The sequence below is a fragment of the Hesperophylax consimilis genome, chromosome 1 (genome assembly GCF_061612785.1).
Source record: "Hesperophylax consimilis isolate HC1 chromosome 1, BYU_Hcon_1.0, whole genome shotgun sequence".
NCBI lineage: Eukaryota > Metazoa > Arthropoda > Insecta > Trichoptera > Limnephilidae > Hesperophylax > Hesperophylax consimilis.
In genome coordinates this window covers 25,109,279-25,123,141 of record NC_142836.1, presented here as the reverse complement: position 1 = coordinate 25,123,141, position 13,863 = coordinate 25,109,279, and the positions used below count along the sequence as shown (strand labels likewise).

The following is a 13,863-nucleotide window of genomic DNA, read 5'->3' as shown; positions in this document are numbered from 1 at the left end:
ACCACCAAATGGTACTCGTCCTAGCCTTCAATAATCACTGAAAGATTATCGCCTTCGACTGGAATGTCAATCTTCCGTGTGATTTAACTCGAATAGTCGAACCGATGTACAATGGAGGCGAAGAAAAATTATGCATACAATGATTGTTGGAGTCTTGATATTATTATGAGTTGATTGAAATCTTGCGTGTAAATGCGTGCATTATACACTAGCTACAATGTAGTTTACACCCCGTAACGGGATCATGAATCTCAGTAGATAGTTTGGTATTTGCATACACATATCGTGGATCATTGATTGGTCGAGTAGCGGATAGCAGAATACAGTCGGGCTCCCATGGCGTCCCCCAAGGCTGGCTGTGGACTCCGGACCCTCCATGACTTGTTTACAAGCTAAAGCCCTGCTAGGTTATGTAACGCTCAGTGTGCTACTGTTCTTGTGCTTGCAAGGTGTCTCGTATTTGCGACTAGTTCTTGGCTAAGTGTGGGTGCAGTTAGACTTTATTGGTCAGATCAGTGATTCTCAACGGTGGCGATATCGCCCTCCCCGGGGGCGTTGGTAATGTCCAGGGGCGGTGAGCCTGCTAAGGCTAAGGTTGGGGACCTCTGGGTTAGACTATGTGGCAAAACTTGTTTTAGGCCGAAACTGTTTCACAAACAAATTCATTCTCTGCTTCTGTCTTTTGGAATGTTATTAAGGTGGAGTTTGTTTTGGACAACTCACGATGAGTATTAAGCAAGTTAGCACCTAACTGTCAACCTGTATCCGCCCGATTTCCTGAGATGATTCCTACATCCACGGTTTCTCCAAAAGCACAGTAAAAAAGAGTTTTTAATAAATAACTATGGAAGAATAAATGTTTTCTTTCCAAGCGCTTCTCAAAATAGAAATCACAGTCCCCTTGAGGCCCTGACGCTCCTGTTAGGAAAGAGAGTCACCACACATTGTGGACAGATAAGTTCGTCTTCCAATGTTCTCTGTGGGTTTGCTCTCGATTTTAACTTCGATAGCACCGACGCTCGCTTGAACGTTGAAGTACTCGTATATCTACACACAGACTCGAAGTATTATGTTATTTAAGATAATTTTCAATCTATATAATCAATAATTGATGGTTACAAAGTACCTTACAGCGGGTCATATATACATAGTAAAACATTTGTGGGGGCTTATTTTTTTTGCTAGTAGAAAAGCTTTGAAAAGGACTGACGTGACCTATCTATAAAAGTCAGATTTTGGCGCTTCCAGTTTAAAATGAGATTTTTAAGATTTCATATATAAATATTATAGGTCTTACAAAAAAAAACAAAGTGATATGTCAAGTTTTCCTACATCACTGAGCAGAGACGGGTTCTGGTTGCATTATTCTCCAATTCCATATCACATCACAACTCACTAGAACTAGAGTCCAACTGGAAACTAGACGAAGGGGTCGTTTGATTTGACGCATTGTGTAACCATGTTCTCATCATGTGATTGCTACATATTGCATTTATTCTTGCGTAATATTCATTCATACATATTGTGAATAAGATTGGTGTTGCGCCGAACATTCAAGATAATATTCAATTATTCATACATAATAATATCACAATTGATTTTCTCAATAACAATGATATGCTTTAAATTCATAGCAATGACTTTCTCAGCGAAGCAACCAAACCATCAAAATGAATAAGAAAATAATCAGATATCTTATTATAATATTTATGTTTGTGGAATAAGAAATTTGAAAAGTTCAAATACCAAATGTGGTAGGAACCACATTGTACCTTCAGCTTGTCTTGAATTAATCTTCGCAGGCGGCCAGAAGACGTATAGGTAAATCATTGTAAAGATACTCTAGCTTGTGTACTTGTAGTGGTACTGGTAGGATAAAAAAATCTTATTTAATAATTTTGGTTTTTGTTAGGAAAATAATTGAAACAAAAAACGTGAAAAAAAACATCGTCGAATTGAATCAATATAATAATAATAATTTGTCCAAATTTTTAGTTAAATAAAAATATTTTATATCAGTATGTTTTCTTAGTGTTTCCACGATATAAAGTTATAAAGCGATGTAAATGGGAAAACTATGCATCACTTTTAAAAGTGGTGCACGAAAACGAAACGTAACCCCATAATTCTCCAACCGTCTGGAGCCGGGCCCCTTGGAGGCCCCCGGCCCTTATTGAAGAAGAGAAAAGTAGGAAAGTACCTGGCTATTCAGTCACTATTCGGTCACCAAACACGGCTGAAGACATTTTACGCATCGCTTCGATTCTGAATGGTGATCTTTCACCAGGGTGATACTGAAAGTATCTACCACTGTGTCATCATTGTGAAACTGTAGGTACTTGGTAAGAACCTATACATTATGTGTACCTAAATTACGAGTCGGTATTTAGTCAAAAGAAACAAAATCATACTCAAGCATTCGAATGTTACTATATCGATATCACATCTACACCTGAAGTTATAATCTGAGTTCCTACCTACATAGTTAGCACGCACACCTAGTAAAGATGAAGGTACAGTATTTATCGTTGAACGTATATCTTCTAACTCAAGTCGATTTTCAATAAATTTTATGCACTTTAGAAGTTGGAACCGCGCCTTTGGATTGTTAACTCTGTGCAAACAATGATAAAGATATTATATTAACGTGTTTGGCCCAACATGTCGTTAGAGAGTGGTAAATATGCATTATATTGTAATATACATATACATATTTTGTAAACAATTAGGTACCGATTTATTATTTTTAATTCATGCAGCATGTACAAAAGATATTTAGTTTTACGATTAAAGTTTTGGTCTCACAAGACGTCAGTGAATGATAAATTATTATGTACCATTCGGTTATAATACCTATTGTTAAATGATGTACTTAACCACAATCTTTTTCATCGATTACCTACCGAATAAAATAATCTTAATTTAGTTTTATTCGAATCAGTTATCAGTTGGCAGTGAAACACTACTTGAAAATAATTAACCTTACATGACCCATGACTTACATGACCCATGACTTGCATGACCCATGACTTACATGACCCATGACTTACATGACCCATGACTTACATGACCCATGACTTACATGACCCATGACTTACATGACCCATGACTTACATGACCCATGACTCGCGCAAAATAAGAAAGTCCTCAGTTTTCTTATTAGACTCCTACAAGAGGTCACCACGAATCTCAGGTCTAGTCTAGTTTAAACATAAACCTTCATATTCATTTTACCTACACATTTAATAATAATCCTAAACATTCATCGTCCAGCTTTGGAAATAAGCTTCGGGTTTACCTCAAATGTCTCCAGTTTTGCAGATTCTTGGGTGCTCTGCATAGACATAATAAATCTCTATAGTTCTCTCAAACGTTGGTAGGTTCTTGTTGGTAGTTTGCATTTGTACAATATTCTAGAGTAGACCCGTCAAAAATCACGAGATAGTCGGATTTAATCATGAAAGTGATACTTAAATTTAAAACAAATTTGAGTTCATTGGACCAGATTTCACGTACGCACAGCAAAGCACAGACAAGGTGGGTAATAGTTACCTTATTGATTTTTAGGATGTATGCCTAAGATTTCTAAAGCGGCCCATAACCTCTGCCATAGGTCACCGTCCGGTGCCATTGTCCGGATCTTGGCGGCGGATGCGTCTGCCCGCCAACTGCGTGACGTGCCAGATCGGGAGACACTGGTAGAAGGAGATTTGTTGACCTCTCCAGCAGGTCTTTCTCCGTAAATCGCCTAACACCGCAGTGGGAGAGATGAATTCATACGTCTGTCACTCCTGGACACACTGACCCTCACATTTCTACCCACCCCTTAGGTATACATTTTTTCTTCCCAAAACATCCTCTCCTTCTTTTCCTAAAAAAGCCCGTCCACACAAGATGACAGAGGCCCTGAGGAGAATTATTTTTCCTCAGGGCCTCCTGAGTGGAGCTAATGTAAAAAAAAGTTTATTTATTAAATCATTGCGAAATTTCATAACCTCGCAACTTGTTAATGGGAATCAGAAATGACAATCGGCATAATGAAGTTCTCGGCTCGATGGACTCGAATCGAGTAACAAATTGTACCACCGTTGGATACCATTGGATACCCTGCGTCCAGCAGTCAGCGGTGCGAAGAATGCTCGGTAATTGAACGCCTACTTGATTCGCTCCGGTTATTACACATGACATTACACGATGTTTGTCAGCTTTAACAAGAGCCGATAGCTAACCGAGCACTACCGATGTAGACCACAAGCCTGTAGCGTAGTATTTATGTTCCTATTGTGTGGAGACTGTCTGTACTTACTGGGGGATAAATATGTTACAGAAATAAGTTTATGACCAAACGGAAGATCATTACTCGCCATATTGATATCTTCGAAGTTCTTATGAGAAATAGATTTTTCTGTTGGCCTTAGTTTAGTGTCTGATTTATTTATTTATTTTGCAGGAACCCTGAACTACTACTGCAACATGTTGGGGATATGGAGCCAACGCACCGTGTCCGTGAGGGACGGCTGCCTGCTGGTGTACGGGGAGGAGTGTGGGGCCCGCCACCAGCCCCCGGCGCGGGGCTACGCCAGCCTGGGCCGCCGGGCCCCCTTGCACCACACGCGCTCCGCCACTGAGAGCTTGCCCTACATGGCGCGGTACTCCGGCAGCCAGACCCTGGGGCGCAGCGCCGTGCGGGACGCGTCCCCCGATGACTTCACCTTCCCCGGCATGGGCCGCGGGCCTGGACACACGCCCCTGCACCACACTTGCTCGGACTCCACACCATCCGTCTACGTGCCCGCCGAGGGCCCCTTCTCCGGCGTGCAGTCCCTGGGGCGCGCCAGGGGCGCGGCCCTAGCGGGCCTGGAGTTCAGGCTGCCCCTGCGCCACCTCAACTTGATGCCCAACACCCTGGCCCCCCGAGCCTTCAGCCTCAGTTACAGACAACACGGCAATGAATCTGCTCCCGTGGCTATCTTTCAGGTAAATAACACAATTATTTATTAAATTCGATTATATTATTGAATCGCTCAACATCGTTTCTTATCATCAGATTCATCCACATCCACATTAAACTCTTTAAACCTTTATTTTTGTGTTTCAATGTTCCTAAAAAACAAGTTAAATAATTGTCTTCAAAACTTTTAAACGTTAATGTTTTGTCCTGATAAAGGAAAGATTTTTTCGAAACTGGTCAACAATGGAAATATCATTGGCCTTTGCACTTTGAATGTTTAATTTATTATATTATGTTGGGTTTTTACAGATGATATCACTTACGTGAGAACAATCCAGTTATAAAAAAACAAAGTTAACACACAAATAGGTAGAACAATTACAATTAATTAATATATTACACTTATTGTATTAACAATGTGTTTCTTTTTATTTCAGGCTCTCAACGATATGGAATATGAACGTTGGGTCAAAACACTAGCAGTAGAAATAATGAGACAGACGCCCCTCGACGCCATTCGGTTCCTGGATGTTCTCGGAATCGCAGCCATCTCCACCCCTTGTAGTAAATCCTCTCCAGCTTTCACCACACCCACTGTATCCACCAAACTAACACGACTATCAGAAAACAAGCCAAACAATTTGAAAACTAGAAATACCACACAGAATTCTGCCCCGCGGTGGGACCGGAGTCCATCTTCCGAGGGCAGCACGACCAGCGCTGATTTTTTTCACGACAAGAAAATTACCGATAGTGAAAACATGTTCAGAGTTAAAAAAATCACATCACTCGGACAATCTCTGCCAAGGAGAAAATTATGTATGAGCGATGTCGAAAGCCAAAGTGATCGTGACGAAGTTGACAGTGCTGTGAGCAAAACATTCACCAAACATAAAACACCAGAAAATAAAAGTATTATGTCTGGAAGAAAATCACGTGAAAAGATGCGTAGAACTCGAGACATCGCCGAAAATGGATCTTCATCAGAAGAGACACGCACCATAGACGAAGGGATAGTTCTGGAAGAAAGAGAATCGTCCTCGGAGAGGTATTGTCGCCGCAGCCTGTGGCCTTCTGATCGCAGTGACTGCCTCGACAGTCCGCACAGCGTGTCCAGCTACTCGAGCTATGAACTGTGCGATAGCCCGGACGCCATTGATTCTGTGGAAGAGCCATCTACCACGTGTATTAAGAAATCAGAAGCACTAAGGAAAGAAAGCAAATGCACGGCGGAGCCGGTTACAGAACGCATTTACAGTAAAAATGTCAATACCGCCCCCTACCATAGTAATTTAACGAAGAAAAAATGTGAGAAAAAGGTTGCTTTGGAAAAAATTTTACCCATCATTGGTGCTAAAATCCTACTTGAAAATACTGTTAAAAAAGTGCCTACTGAGACGAAAATACCACCGCAAGTCAAAACAAATAGTCAGTTACACATGCCATTATACCGAGCACAGCCATGCAATGTGGAATGTATATCACTATCAAAATCTGAACATAACGACCAACCGCTATTGTCAAGCTCTAGGAGCACAGGAGCTCCTTCCATTGTTATTCATAAAATACAATCCAAAGATGCCACAGATATCAAGAGTCAAGTTTGGAGCAGGGCGAGGTCTTGTTCGCCGAGCAACAGTAGCTCCATGTCCCCATCGTACGAGACACGGGGGGCGCGAGCTCTCTCTGTGGGACAGCCGCTGGAACCCTCCGTAGCCATCCTGCGCATGCACTGCCAGGACACGGAAAAGTACGTCCCAGTGAAAGACAAGTTGGCCCTATTCGAGTCCCTGTGTCGCGTGGGGCGGCTGGCGCGCAGCAGCGAGGAGCTGGCAGCCGAAGCGGAGCAGGCGGCGTGGGCTCCGCGCGCACGCTCCCTGCACGATCTCACCCGGGAGCGCAGCCCGCATGTTCCAGTCAGGGAGATATGCAAATTCTTTGAGAAATTTGGTAGTTCCGAGGTGTCTTTAGAAAATAAACCAACAAAGCCATCCCCTGTCAAAATTTCTCAGAGAAGATTTAGTGAAAATTTGCCAGTAAAAATAGCTCGTCATCGGCAAATGCCTAAAGAAAAATACAAAAGTACAGACGTGTACAATATGCTCAGCACACCTTATATTAATATGCCTCTGGTTAATTGTGTACAAATTAATTGTAATGTTGCGAGTAATTTGAACGATTGTTCAAATGCTAAATTGCAAATGGACCCCTCGAAGTGTAAAGATGATTTTAAAAGTTTAAGTAGTAATTACAAAAATAACAGTTACCATGTGAATGAAAGTGCCGACTTAAGTTCCAATGAGGCTTTTGACTATGGCGGTTTTAAACAAATAAGGCTTGGGAATAAAATTATTACTTATGTATAATAAATAATTGTTATTGGTTTTTTCAATTTATTTTGTCTTAATTCTGAATGAAACTATTATTTTATTTTTAAGATCCGAGTAATTCAAAATGAGATGAATGTCATTAGTGAGAACACCAATTTTTTAAAGTTTTTTTTACATATAATATGTAATTATTACTTTTGGACGTTTTTTTAAATAAAATGTTTCTTTATCATTGTGATGTTTGTATTAAACAAAAATGATTGTTTCTTTATGCCTTTATAAATAGAATATTATCAGGTTGATATTTTTATGAAGTAGTTATGAAATTCCCCTGCAAAGGCACTGAATATCAATTTAGACAAAAATTGCGAAATTGAAAATAACATTTAGGATAATGCTGTTGTAGCCATAGAACCACTACACAAGTACCGAGGCACCGAGAGGTTGACCAAAGTGAAATCAAAACCAAATCCATTTAGCATATTTAACAAAATAAATCTTGATTTTACCATGATCAATTTCTTGGTGGCTGTAGAATGCAACATTTGCGAAAGCCAAACTTAACTAGTATTAATTAGTTGTTCAACATATAATTATTAATAATTCAGATCTGCCTAAAACCCGTATTTAGCATCTTACAGAGGCAACCTTAAATAATCTTTGTAACTAAATACACAAATAAACCCAGTTGGACATTTTCAGAACTTTTTACTAAATATTTGATATTCAGAAATACAATAATTTTCTTTTATAAATTAAAGAAGTTCTAGTTCTTTAAAAACCTGATTTTTTAAATGCCTGTAACTGCTGTTATTAAATAAAAGTTTCTTTAAAATGAATGTAAAAATTCCAAGTTCAATACGGCGGAAGAACCATTTGCAAAAATGTTAAAAAGTCAATGCGGCTTGTGCTGTTCAACTGAAAGCACCGAATGATGAATAATTATAGGAAAATAATATTTATTTGTACTCTCCGTACTAAAAACAAAAGAGAAACAAATCAAAATAACTATTTTTAAAAGTGACCTCTAGAAATTGATTATGTTAAACTTTATACCAAACATAATACTTTAAACACCCCTCGATATTTTTTAACCCTTTCGCTTTTATTTGTGGAAACTAAAAATGTTGAATTTAGCTAAAACAAATACAGACTTTTGTAATAAATTTACTGTTGATTTACCACATACTAAATTATTATATATTATGTACATACACAAATATTATACAGAATTTATAAAAATAAATTTAACGCTTGTTTATTATGGAAATTGTAAAAAGTATGTTAAAGAAGCATGAGTTAGTTCGAAACTTATTATTTATTGTAATAAAATGGATGTCGTAGATTATAGAAAAGTTCTTCTTTTTATGTAGGACTAAAATAAATGTCTATCTGGTCATGATAATAATATTATTATACTGTTAAACTGAAGTATTTCAATAATTAAAGACTGTAAATCTATAATATATAAATATGTAAATGTTAAATACATACTTAATAAAATACAAACATTTCAAATAACATATTCTTTATTACTCCATCTCCAACTCTTGCATTTCAGAAATCTGATTTGAAATACTGAAATATTTTGAAAATCAACTATCGCGCCCTGGCAAAATGAAAATTAATTTAATAAAAATTGGTTCAAAATATTAAGGACAAATTGTTTCTCAGAATTTGAATAATTCATCTAATTTCAATGTTAATTTTAAGATACCGGGAGAGTCCTTTTCTTGTTCTGTTATTATATCATTATGGGCCAGTTACTTCACAGAACTGAAATAATAGAAGAACTTGAATGGAACTTTCACAGAACTTGGAAATTAAATTGTCCAAATTCTGTTAAACAACCCGTCCTAAATCTCAATATCTTATTCAAAATGAAAAGGTTGCATTATTTTTATCAAGCTTCATAAAAATATATGAAAATAAATTATTTCAAATTTATAGGTAGGTAACAAAAGAATAAATTAATATTACATTAAAAAATGAACAAATAATTTTATCAATGTGGAGACTATTATTTAGAGGTAACATGATCTCTCACTGCAACAATAACATTTGGCTGTCATCAGTTGTTTTGTTTTGCTCTATCTAAAAATATTTTTATACCATTCTTTTTTGTTTTCTGGCAAAAAAAGTGTAGTGTGTTGTGCCTTGAGGTTTCTTCTCCCTCCTGATCTTCCAGGAGTCACTTTTCGCTGATGATTTCCAGATATTTATAAACTTTTTTTACTTCTGTCATTTTCCATACTATTGTTGTAGTTGTTTACTGTTGTGAATAATGGAGGAAGATTTCCTTCCTGGACCCCCTTCAAAGCCCCTAGATATCTCCGGACCCCCCAGACGGGGAAAATGTAGAAATTTCCGACTGTGATTCTGTCATTTTGACTTCTACCAAAAAAAGGAAATTTACTCCCTCTTCCCCAATAAAACTTGACTCGCCTTCGACTTCACAGTCCCCACCAGCACTTTCTCAACATCCTCCAACAAACTTTTATTCTCCTCATTCCCGTGGCCCGTTCATAGTATACGCCCAAAAAACTGAGCAAGGAAAAACCATCCACCCTCTTGAATTTGGTAAATTTCTATCAAATAGCAAGAATCTTTCAATCAAGCCTGGAGATGTAAAAGCCGAGGGTCGCTTCCGAATGTCCGTCGAATTCCTCTCAGGGTCAGCTGCCAACAGTTTCATCAAAAACATCTTCATTTCATCTAATTCAAAGTTCAAGGCATATATCCCCACTTTCAATGTCACTCGCATGGGCCTGGTCAGAGGTATCTGGACCGGTCTGTCCATCGCAGAAATTTTGTCTTCACTTTCAACCCTCCAACATATTGGCAATCCCATAAAAGCCAGGAGGCTAAATTACAAGGACTCCTCTGAGGGTATAATTTCCTGGAAGCCCTCCCAATCTGTCGTTATCACCTTTGAAGGTCAATCTCTTCCCTCCCATATATATTTATTCTTCAACTCATTACCAGTTGAAATGTATACTTATCCCACCACTCAATGTTTTAATTGCTGCCGTTTTGGACATACCAAGGCTGCATGCAGATCTCAACCCAGATGTTTTAAATGTGGAGAAAACCACGCAGCTGACCATTGTCCTTCTTCCTCCTCACCTAAATATTTCAACTCCTCAGGCTCACATACAGCTATCAACACTTCTTGCCCAGAACAATCTCGCCAAAAAAATAATAAAATTTCTATGGCCTCTCAGAACTTGTCTTTTATGCAGGCTTCTAAACTATTCCCGCCTGTCAAAAAATTATTTGCTGAGGCTTTATCCAGCAACTCCTCATCCAACCCTTTTCCTTCCTCTACAACATCTTCTTCTCGTTTAACTAAATTCACATATAAAAACGCTATCTCTAAACCGGCTCCTGGATACGTTCAGCGACAACACAACTCACTGCTCTTAAATCCCAATGGTTCATCTCTTTCAAATGCCACAAATGGGTGTGCAAACAATTATAATCCGTCTTCCCCCAACAGTCCACTTCAATAAACAAATTTGGTTGCAAATCGTAAGTCAACTAAGCCCTCCTTTCTTTATATTAGGCTATTTTAATGCCCATTCCCCCAGGGTTCTGTTTTCTCCGACCGAGATGGTTGAAGTGTGATGGATTTCCTAGATGAATCCAACAAAATTCCTTTTGAATGACGGATCTCCTACTAGGATCTCACGCCCAGCACAAACCCCAGTGCAGTGGATCTCTCGATATGCTCCACTGGTCTGGCTTCTCTCTCCTCGTGGGCGGTGTTCCCCGACCCTTGCTCCAGTGATCATTTCCCGATCACCATTACTTATCAAACTTCTTTCCAATCAGACAAGTCTCACATTTCGACAAAGATTAAAACGAAACACACCAAACGGGATGAATTTAACTCTCATATGGACAAGTTTCTACTAAATTTACCCGCCACCGATATATTTTCCGTCAAAGATGACTATAATAACTTCAAATCAATGCTCATAACTGCAGTAAATAAATCAAATCCTCCCCCTAAATTAAATCTCTCAAAAAACTCCCTCCAACTCCCTGGTGGGATGAGGAATGTTCCAAAGTAGTAAGAATTCGGAAAGCTACATCTCTTTCCTACCGTTACAATATGACTATGGAGAACTATCTTATATACAAAAACGCTGAATCCAATGCCAAAAGGGTATTGAGGTCAAATAAAAGATCCGGGTGGTACCACTTCTGCAGTTCAGTATCTCCGAACACTCCAATTTCGGAGGTTTTGTCTATGATCCGAAGATTTCGATCCTCCTTCAGTTCACCATCTCCTCGAGCGTTTCATTCGTCTCATTCTAAATGGATAGGTGTATATAATTGGCTAGACTCTCCATTTACCTTAATTGAGGTAAAAAATTGTTTATCAACAGTCAAGGACTCATCTCCAGGCAGAAATGGTATACCTTACAACATAATCAAAAATAGTAATGATAATGTTCTAAACCACTTTTCAAGCCTCTTAAATACAATCTTCCAGACTGGCATAATGCCTGATGACTGGAGTTCTCAAATAATCATCACCAAACTCTGGATCCAACTACAGGCCAATCGCTCTTTCATCCACCCTCAGTAAACTTTATTAAAAAATAATCAAAAACCGATTAGAATTTTTGGTCGAGAGTAAACAGCTTCTCTCTTCATCTCAATTTGGATTTAGGAAAAAAAAATCCACTCAAGATAACTTTGCCATCATTAGCACTGATATTAATTTATCAATGTCTAAACAGGAAGTTTGTCGTAAGTTGGATGCATATGTAATCGCTCCTGTGAGTAACTTATCAAAAATTTACGAAAGTCGTAAATTTTACTTACAAGTGTAAACCCAGCCTTTTATAGATATAGAAGGCGCCTTTGACAATGTTTCCATCCCAATCCTGAAAAAAAAACTTTTAGGCCTTGGCCTTCCCCCCATGTTTGTCCAATCTATTATTAATCTATTTCTAGATAGAAAAATTTTCATTGAACTTCCAAATATTTCTCCTCAAAGTAGGTCTATTTGAAAGGGTTTACCACAAGGCGATGTATTGTCCCCCTTACTGCATAATATATACACATACGATATGCATGTCAATATTCTCCCACAAGTAAAAGTTATTGAGTTCGCAGATGACATAGCTTTCTTCTTATCATCCAAAATCATCCCTCTCACCGTCAAATATGCCCTTTATGCCAAATATGCGCCGTGAATGCCCTTTGCACATGGCTCACGAATGGTCTTGAACTTTCAATACAAAAGACTCAGTGTGTCACCTTCTCAAACCGCCATAAAAACCCCCCCGTTCAAATTTTATTCTGAAGTAAAATTTTTGGGAATAACATTTGATAGGAAACTTAATAATATTAATAATTTAGTTCCATTTTAATAATGTAGTTACTAAATACGAAAAAAAATATATAGCTCACCCTACTTGCATTAAGTTGCTTTAAAACGCACTTATTTGAAGCCATCTCGACTATGCCTGCCCACTTTTTAGTACTGCGTCAAAAAATGTACCTACTTGATAAATTAGACAAAATTCAATCTAAATCTTTGCTAATAATAACTGGAGCGATGCAATCGTCACCCATCAATTCCCATCAAGTAGAATGTTCTGATCCTCCTCTTTATTTAAGTCGTCAACTATTTTCTGACAAATTTGTTCTTAAATGTGTAAATTCTAAATGTCATCAGGTTATCCCCAGCGTCTCGTTGTTCATTGACTCAACCCATTCATCTACAATCAGAGCTTCAACTAAACCTCTTCCTGCCATCTATAAAAAATTTAAGTCTCTCTCAGAGCTTCACATCATTCAAAATGATCTACTTCCCTTATACAAATTAAAATATAGTCACATCACACTATCCCCAACAATATTAGAAGAGATCGGAATCCTTAAAGTCATTCCAATCTCCCGGCCCGTACTGTCAATAATATGTTCAATGACATTATTTCATCTAAATGGCCCAACTCTTCTCTTTTATTTACTGTTGGATCCAAATCTCCCGACTCTCCTAACTGTGGTATAGGTATTAACGTTTACCACAATAATTCTAATGACAGAATATTTTATTCAATTTCAAATCAATTTTCAATATTTTCAGCCGAGTGCATTGCAATAATAGAATCTCTCAAATATATAATCAAAAATAATTTTGAACATTCCCTCGTTCTCTCTGACTCTCTCAGTTCCCTCCAAAAACTTAAATCCAGTCCTCTTCTTCATCCTGATGATCACTTTGGATGCCTTATTCGAATGATGATAGTCTCCATTCAAAGCTCTGGTAAAATTGTAACTCTGATTTGGATTCCTGGACATGTTGGTATCATGGGTAATGATTTTGCGGATTCCTTGGCAAAACAAGGAGCGTCCAACCCTGTTGTTACCCTCGTAAACCACATTCCCCTATCTGACATTTTTCCATCATCAAAGATAGATCACGCAATGTTTGGGCAGAGTATTGGCACATTGGCAGTCAATCCAAGGGAGCCTGCTATGCGTCAATACAGAGGACAATCCTATCAAAACCGTGGTTTCAGCAATTCCCCATTTTTCCAAAAAAGAAATTTCTTCACTCAT

At 38.2% G+C, this 13,863-nt stretch overlaps 1 protein-coding gene across 1 annotated transcript in view; it reads left to right on the top strand.

The window, feature by feature from the left end:
- LOC149426520 (uncharacterized) overlaps positions 1-8,569 on the top strand; it is a 91,520-nt gene extending 82,951 nt beyond the window's left edge. Inside the window, exons 2-3 of the mRNA XM_089637331.1 lie at positions 4,451-4,977; positions 5,389-8,569. Coding sequence (XP_089493457.1) covers positions 4,451-4,977; positions 5,389-7,317 — 2,456 coding nt within the window. The 3' untranslated portion in view covers positions 7,318-8,569. The remainder of the gene's footprint in view (positions 1-4,450; positions 4,978-5,388) is intronic.
- The last annotated feature ends 5,294 nt before the right edge of the window (positions 8,570-13,863 follow it).